Below are 8,319 nucleotides of genomic sequence, written 5' to 3'. Positions count from 1 at the left end.
GAAGAGTTCTCTGGGAACTCACCCATCTGGTTTCGCTTCCCAAAATAAGTGAGAGCTTTTTGATTGTGCTCAAACCATCGACCCATTTCTTTTGTGTGCGGTTCGATTAAAGAAAAAAAGGGAAAAAAGGAAGTAAATCAATTTATTTCTTTCAATTTCGGATGATAATTTTCCCACGCATCTTCTATGTTAAACATCTGGCCGGGGGGGGGGGGATTTTAAGATGATAAACCAGAATATGAAATCATTCAGTCCGGGAGCTAATCAATTACTCATTAACGATAACAACGTAAGCCACTGGAAATTTTACAAACGCAAAGCACTAGCGGCTGCCACGATAAATTTAGCCGACCACTTCTAAATTTAGCGCCCCTGTCATTTATAAACCACTTTCCATTTGAGGCCTGGGCTCTAGGGCGCTAGCTGGGATCCTCCCGCCTCTCGGCACGCGGGCCACCCCCGGAGCTTCCAGCGCCACACGCGGTCCGAGTGCGTGCGGCCCACGAGCGGACCCGTGCGAGGCGCGGTGGCTGTGCCCAACGCTGCCACCGCCTGGTGGGCTGACTCTGACAATACAGGCTAGAGACACTTGTTAGCGCCTTCCGTAGGGGTGCGCACCCGGGGCTTTTCAGTCCCCCTTGCAGGTTCTCTAAGGTCCGGGAGCTGTGTGCTCGGTGCAGGCTGCAGCTTCCCAGCAGCGCCCTCCCCAGGGGCGGGCCCTGGCTCTCGGTGCTGCAACGAGTGGGCGGCCGGAGGCGGGTGGCCGAGACGACGAGCGGCTGCGAGACCGACGCTGGGACTAGGAGGGCGCGGTGATCCGGTGAAAGAGAAGAGGAAGGAAGGAGGAGGCGCCCCAGGAGTCGATGCAGGGGAGCTGCGGCCGAGCCGGGAGGCGGGTGTTTTCGGGTGCGGCCACCGAGGTTCCGGGACGCGGCCCGGGGCAGCCCGCCCACCCCGCGTAAGGTGTTCTCCAGGTAGCGCGGCACCCAGAGGGCGCCCTCGCCCGGCCCGCGCTCCGCCGGCGACAACGCGCGGCTCCCCGAGCGCGGCGCCCTTGAGCCGCAGCGGCCGCGCAGGTTGGCCGACGACTGGTTCGCCCGCCAAGAGGAGGAAGCTCTGTCCCTTCCCGCTCGCCGCGGCTGGCGTCCCCACCCCGTGGACTCTCCACCCTGCAGCGGGCGAGCGGCGTGGCCACGGAGGCGCCGAGGAGGGGCGAGCCGCCTCCGGGCAGCGGCGTGGCCCCGGGGGACAGGGCGCCCGAGCGGAGGCGGCGGCGCGGCGGCGAAGGCGCGGCGCGCGATGGCAGCTGCCTAGCCCGGCGTGCACGGAGCAGCCCGGAGCTGTGGCTAGCCAGACGGTGCGTCTGGACTGGGGAACCCGGGGTCGCTGGCCCGGCAGCCCGGCAGGCAGAAATGGGCACTGAAGCCGGCGAGGGCATCACTTTCTCCGTGCCGCCCTTTGCGTCCCCGGGCTTTTGCACCATCCCGGAGGGCGGCAGCTGCCGGAGGGGAGGAGGAGCGGCGACGGCGGCGGAGGGCGAGCCGAGCCAGCTGCCTCTGCCGCCACAGCCACCACCACCGCCGGGCAGTTTCTGGAACGTGGAGAGCGCGGCCGCTCCTGGGACCGGGTGCCCTGCTACCACCCCCGGGAGCAGCGCCACCCGAGGCCGGGGCAACTCTGGCAGCGGGGGCGGCCGGAGGACCACCGTGGCATATGTGATCAACGAGGCAAGCCAGGGGCAGCTGGTGGTGGCCGAGAGCGAGGCCCTGCAGAGCCTGCGGGAGGCGTGTGAGGTGGTGGGCGCCACCCTGGAGACCCTGCATTTTGGGAAACTGGACTTCGGGGAAACCGCCGTCCTGGACCGTTTCTACAACGCAGGTGAGTGGCAGCTTCTTCGCCGTGGCCGCCGCCGAGTTTCTCTTGGCCGTCATCGTGGAGAATGTTTTGTTTTGTTTTGCTTCACGGGCGGGAAGCAAGCTTCCTATTTACATCACACGCAGTGGGAGCAACCAGAGAGATTGCGGGACTGTCCTGGAGCCCGCCGCTCCTACCAGAGGGGGTGTGCTGGTGCAAGAGACTATTTGTGCGGGAGATTCGCTGATTTATGCGGCGGAGCCCCTGGGTCCAAGTCCAAGGCTTGAAGAACATTTTTTTCAGTATTGCGAGATAATTGTTTCAATCAGTTCTCGCCAGTCGGTGTATCATTAGGTTTTACTTTCACACACACCTGTGGCCCTCCGAGGTGCTGTTCTGTTCTCAGTCTTGGGAGTAAGGAAGAAAGCCTTATGCCAAGCAGTCAGCCGCCTGCAGAGTGTACAAGTATAGGTTTTCAAAGCATGGCCTGACCTTGCCCAACTCATTTCACCTTCAGGTTTCGGTGGCTTGAATTTCCCATCTTCTTACCAATTTGAACAGTCAAATAACTACATCCTAGAGTAAAACTACAGTGGACTACATCACATGTGTGTGATCTTTGTTAGAGTCTTACCCAAAGAACCAGTGTGTGTGTGTGTGTGTGTGTGTGTGTGTGTGTGTGTGTGTGTGTGTGTGTTAATTTGCCCCCGATACTGTGGTGGGTTTTGGGAGGGTTTATTATTTAACATTGTTTAAAGAGTTCCTATGCTATCTAATGGCAGTTTTGGTTGTCCATTAAAGTGATTGCTAGCATCATCTATGGGAAGGGAAGATGTCTCCCTTTTTGGCCCGTTTCTGAAAGTCTTAGAGAGTGCTCATGACTGAAGCAATTAGCCGTCTGTTAGCAAATGCCAGGAATGGCAACGTGCTGCCGAAATGCAATGAAATCAAGTAAATAGATGTGCTAAATTTTATAATTGTGGTGGTGGGAAAATCAGGCTTTATGTCTTCAATAAGCTGCTTCCGTTTGTGATCGCAGGTTTTATATTACAATCTAATTCTCTTACAGCCTCCCTTCCACACACCTGAAGTAGGCTTATGTCTGTCTTGGAATTCAGCCAAAGCAGAATATTTTAAGAACAAGAAGAACTTCATGTTAAGGAAGCCAGACTAAATAAACTGGGAATTTCTGGTTTGGGTATTTTTTAAACAGTCTGTGTCTTCATAACTGAACATGAATATAATATATTATAGCTTGGTTCTCGGGGTGGCTGGCTATAAAAATTACATAAACATAACTTTTCTAAAAATTATAGCGCTCTTATTTTTGGATTATATTTTGGAAGAAGCTTCAAAGGACCAAATGATATGAGAGGAAAAAAGCCAAATAAAAACTTGAGCTTATTTTTATTGCAATGATAGAGTGGGCATATTTTCCCTGGGAGTCCGGAAAAAAATTCTTAAACCATCAGCTAATATGAAGGAAACTTTTCTAACAAGGCCGTCCCCTGTTAGTCTCAAATACCGTCTCTGCAGAAGGGAGAAAGGTTAAAGAGAGCAGACTTCGGAATCTGTCTCACCTAATCCTGTGACCCAGCCTAGGAGAGGAGTGTTACTTAATTAGGCGGGATAACTAATCAACCCAGCGCTAGTCCTAGGACTCTTAGGCAGTGACTGGTTAGTGCAGAATGCTGACCCTGAAAGTACATGGGGGCCTCTAGCTGCCTTTATGGAGGGCACATTTGCTATTGGAATCAAAGAAAGTATTCTGCTGGGGGATTCTGGGATCAGGAACTGGCAAAGGTTTGCAGAGACATCAGGTGCAGCGAGGAACAGCGGTAAGTCTGGAGACTCCCTCGTTAGCGGCCAGCCTTACAGCTCACTGTTTCTGCCACCTTAGACAGGCCCGAGTCTAGTGTCTGCCCAGCTGGATGATACCTTTGTCTATTTGTTTGCTTTGTTTTGTTTTTAGAGACAGGGTTCTCCGTGTAGCCCTGGAACTCCCATTGTAGACCAGGCTGATCCAGAGCGTAAGAGATCTGCCTGCTTCTGTCTCCAAGACAGAAGTGCTGAGATTAAAGGTGTGAGCCACGGCCACCAGGCTGTTAGAAGGTCTCTTATTCAGCATGAAGCTGTGATGGAATAGGGGTGGTGCCAGTTTTGTCCTGACCCTTCGTCTTTCTAAACTGAAGGCTTCGGGCGTTGATGGTAGTCAGACTCAGGTTTTCCCCTGATGTCTAAGAGAGTGGTCACTCTCCTTCCGTGTGAGCTGGCCAGCTGATTTGGTTGTTGTTTTGTATTGTTTTCTGTCAGAAGCCAGACAGAAATATTTGAGACTCTGCAATCTTTCAGGTTTCTCTCACAGGTATCCAACTCTGCCATGAGAACTTCCAGAAGCAGTTTCTAAAGAAAAGGATTATGCCATTGAGAGTCTAAGGCTAGCCTGAGCTATACAGTGAGTCAAAGGCTAGCCTGAGCTACACATTGAGACAGTCTCCTTTTCAAAAACAGAAGCCAAATGAAGCAAGCAAAGAGAGTATGGCTGTGTGTGATAAAACTGTACTGGTTGCCAGTTTCAGCTTGCAGGCTGGCTAAGCATAGAAACTGCAGGTCCCTGGGTCATGCATGGCCTTTTCTCTATACCTGTACCTTCATCTGGAGATTGGCTCCTTAGGGCACAGTTGGAAGGGCATGGCCCCTCCTGGTGGGCTGTTTATCCAGTTCTGATTTTGGTCCTATACTTGTGCCTTTCAGTAGGAGTAATTTTATATGAAAAGTTCACCGGGGCAGAAGTGGAGAAAGAGCTGAATCAAATGTTTAAGATTCTGTGTATCAGTGCAAACAAGAAAGCAGGCGTATTGGAACAGGAGCTTCAGGGTCTGGATTTTGGTCCTGTCTCTTCTGTAATCTTGAGTGAGTCATTTAAACTTTCAGGAGAGGATGGTTTGAATGACCTGGTCTGTTCTTTAAATTTTCAATCTTATTACAGCAAATGACTCATTGTACTTCATAGAGATTTGTAAGTGCTCATTTATGGCCTGTCCTTGGTCCTGAGGAGATCAGAGAGTGGGAGGGTGGAGCCTGTGACTGGGCTATCACAGGGTCACAGAGCCCATGGAAAGGTCACCCAGAAGCCACAGATTCCCACACTCAGAGCGAGGGTAGATGGGTTGAAGGGTAACTTTTTTTCTTGTGGTTTGAGACAGGGTTTCTCTGTGTAGCCCTGGGATTCCTTGAACTCGCTCTATAGACCAGAGCTGGCCTCGAACTCAGAGTTCCTTCTGCCACTGCCTCCTGAGTGCTGGGACTAAAGGTGTGCTCTACCATTGCTGGGTCAAAGGGTAATTTTTTTTTTTAATGTCCATTAGTGTTTTGCCATGGATCCTCAGAAACTGGAGTTACAGACAGTTGTGAACTGCCATATGGGTCCTGGGAGTTGAACCCAGGTCTTTTGGTAGAGCAGTCAGTGCTCCTAACTGCTGAGCTATCTCTCCAGCCCCCACAGGGTAGCTTTTTAAAGGATGTGGCACCCGAAGCCAGATGGGAGACTAAGCAAGGACAGCCCAACCTGGGTCTTGTTTATTGTTATGATTTCTTCTCCAGCGCTGGAAACTGCACCTTGGGCATGCCGGACAGGAGCTCTGTCCCTGAGCGGCAGCAGCCCAGAGCCTGGGTGGCAACATTTGGAAAGGAAGGATGGAGCCCAAGTGGTTCAGCTTAGAAAAGCGAATAACGGGATAGAGTGTGCCCGTACTATTAGACTTTCCCCTATTCTGTGTGCTGATGTCTGTTTAAAGAATGCATTGGAGCTGAAGTTTTCACTGAATTCTGGATTTTATTATTATTTATTCTGGTTTGTTTCCGGACTGTGTTTGCCCTTCTCTTCTTCTGTCAAGTAAAGCTGATTCATGCTTAATTAGTGCTGTTGTGAAAACCATTCATGCGTCTTCAAGATAGTTATGGCTTTATATATAAGAGAGTCTCGCTCAGAGGTGGTAGATACCAAGCCAGACCACACCTGCTCCAAGTCCTTTGCATGGTAGGCAGTAAAAGTCTGCAAAGGCTATGGGTGTCATTGATACAGGGTGCTGCCTTTGTGAACAGACCTTCAGTGCTCAGGATTTGAACTTGCTATGCAGTGGAGGATGACCTTAAACTTCCGATCCTTTAGCTCCCATCTCTTGGATGCTGGGTTTATAGTCTCCCATATATATAGTAGAGGGGTTCGAACCCAGGACTTCATGCATGCTCAGCCAACCAAGCAACATTCCCAACTCTTAAAAATACTTAATGGGCACCAATTCTATGTGTATCACTGGAATGACCTTCCGTGTCTCCTTATTTTGCTTATGAAAACACTGAGCCATAAAGAAGTTCTGCGTGTTCATTCAGGTTCAATGATTTAAGATTGCATCACACCTTTCCTCGGTATCAGTGCGCGGATTCCAGATTCTGGCTTTGCCAATTTATGCCTATGGAGCCCATGCACTACTCTAAACACTCGGGAAATGATGTTTCTGATCCCTTACACTGGGGTTTTGAAATGCTCCTCTGAGTCTTAGCCCAGTGGCTTTTGCTCTGATCCTTTTTGTCAAATGCCTCTGATGCATTTGGTAGGAGGAGCATCAACTTGGATAAGGGAAGGGGCTGAGAGAGCCAGTGCGGGAAGAGAAGGGTGCTCCGCGAAAGAGGAGGTGCGAGCAAGATGTGAGAATACTCTCACTTCTTTCAGCTTTCTTCCTCGCCTACCGCACTTAGGGCCTCCAGCTCCCCGCTGATGTAAGGCTTAGGGACCTTGCTTGGCTCAAAACCACCTACCTTCCCCTTGGTGGGCACTGGATTAGATGGACTGCCCACTTCCCCTTTCCTTGCCATGAGCCATTATTGCATCTGCCGGGGCCTTCCTCTTAGCCTGACTCATTGAAGATTGCAATCTCCTGCTCGGTGTTTCATGCTCTAGCAATAGTGGGGAGCCGGAAGGAAGCACGTGGTAGCTGAAATTCTAGGCACTTCAGCTCTTCTATTTTCATCCACATTGTGTTTTCAGTGGAGTTGAGTTTGCGCTCAAAGTGGCCCTTACGCTGTTTTGCCAGAGTGGCATCTGATCTTTCCGGGCTTCGCCTCCATTGCCTCCAGCTCGCCTTCTTAGGACTTCCAGTTCTGCTTGGTAAAATAAAACATGAACCTTGGACCCCTCTGTCTTAGACTGAGTTCTTCAAAGTTTTGCTGCTGACTTCTGCATTTCTGCTCTCATGTCCAGCCTGGATTTTGTAAGTATTATCATTCACTTTGGGAGAGAGGATGAAGTGTGTATTCCCAGTGAGCCAGTAGTTCCCATGAACCAGTTAAAAAAAAACTCAAGAGAACTGAAATGTACTTGCTAAGACTTTGTTTTTCTAACTAAAGATATTATAACACGAAGAGAAAAAAAAGAACAACAACCTAATATAATGTTCCTAAAAAGGAAAGATATTTTTGTACTATAGATGAGCTCGTAAGGAACTGGGGAGATGGCTTAGTGGGTAAGGTGTATGCTTCACAAGCCGGAGGACCTGCGTTCAGATCCTCAGAATCCGCGTGAAAACAGACCGCAAAGGGAATCTGTAGTCCTAGTGCTGGAGACCAGAGCATTGCAGGGGCTTGCTGCTAGCCAGTCTCGCTAAAATGGTGTGTTCCAGGTTCAGTGAATAATAAAAACCCAGAGTCAGATATAGAGGTTAATGCTGAAGATCAGAGAAGCAGAGAGGCTGGTCACTAGAGAGTTCTTTTACTTCTACTAGTGTTCAGACCAAAGGGGCAATCCTGGCCTCAGACTGCATCCTCAGATTGCATCCTCAGACTGTACTGCTCCTCGGATTGCATTGAGCTCCTGTCTCCTCCTGCCTTATATTTCTCTCTCTGCCCAGCCATATCACTCTTGTCTGCACCTTCCTGGTGCTAGGATTAAAGGTCTGTGACTCCCTGGTGCTGGGAGCACCTTTGTGTGAGCTCTGTTTCTCTTTGTAGACAGATTCAATCTCCTGTAGCCCCATGTGGCCTTGAGGCCTGGGATTAAAGGTGTATGCCACCACTCCCTGGCCTCTAATGGCTTAGCTCTACACTCTGATCTTTAGCCAGGCTTTATTTGTTAAAACATAGCAAAATATCACTAGGGTAAGGGACTCTCCTCTTAAAACACAAGGACACAATATGGAGAGCAATAAAGGGAAACTCCTGATGTTGACCTCTGGCCACCTCTACATGTGTTAGTACAGGTAAACACCACGTGAGCATATGCACATACACACACACACACACACACACTTAAAAATGTTAATTGTGCACTCACCCAAATCAGGTAGGAACTGGGGAACATGACTCAACACTAGAACACTTGGCTAGCATTTGCAAGAACCCAAGTTCAGTCTCCAGCACTCCAAACAGCAACACCAGCAACCACAACCAAGGACAACCATAGCAAGAAGA

At 50.3% G+C, this 8,319-nt stretch overlaps 1 protein-coding gene across 2 annotated transcripts in view; it reads left to right on the top strand.

Annotated features, from left to right (window-relative positions):
• The first annotated feature begins 1,099 nt into the window (after positions 1-1,099).
• Map3k5 (mitogen-activated protein kinase kinase kinase 5) overlaps positions 1,100-8,319 on the top strand; it is a 208,121-nt gene continuing 200,901 nt past the window's right edge. Inside the window, exon 1 of one of the 2 annotated variants that reach the window (XM_048424974.3) lies at positions 1,100-1,878. In XM_048424974.3, the coding sequence (XP_048280931.1) occupies positions 1,413-1,878 (466 nt within the window). In that variant the 5' untranslated portion in view covers positions 1,100-1,412. The remainder of the gene's footprint in view (positions 1,879-8,319) is intronic. The other variant, XM_048424975.3, reaches the window with a different exon arrangement.

Source organism: Myodes glareolus, chromosome 1 (genome assembly GCF_982192425.1).
Source record: "Myodes glareolus chromosome 1, mMyoGla1.1, whole genome shotgun sequence".
NCBI lineage: Eukaryota > Metazoa > Chordata > Mammalia > Rodentia > Cricetidae > Myodes > Myodes glareolus.
This window is presented reverse-complemented; position numbering and strand designations above follow the sequence as displayed.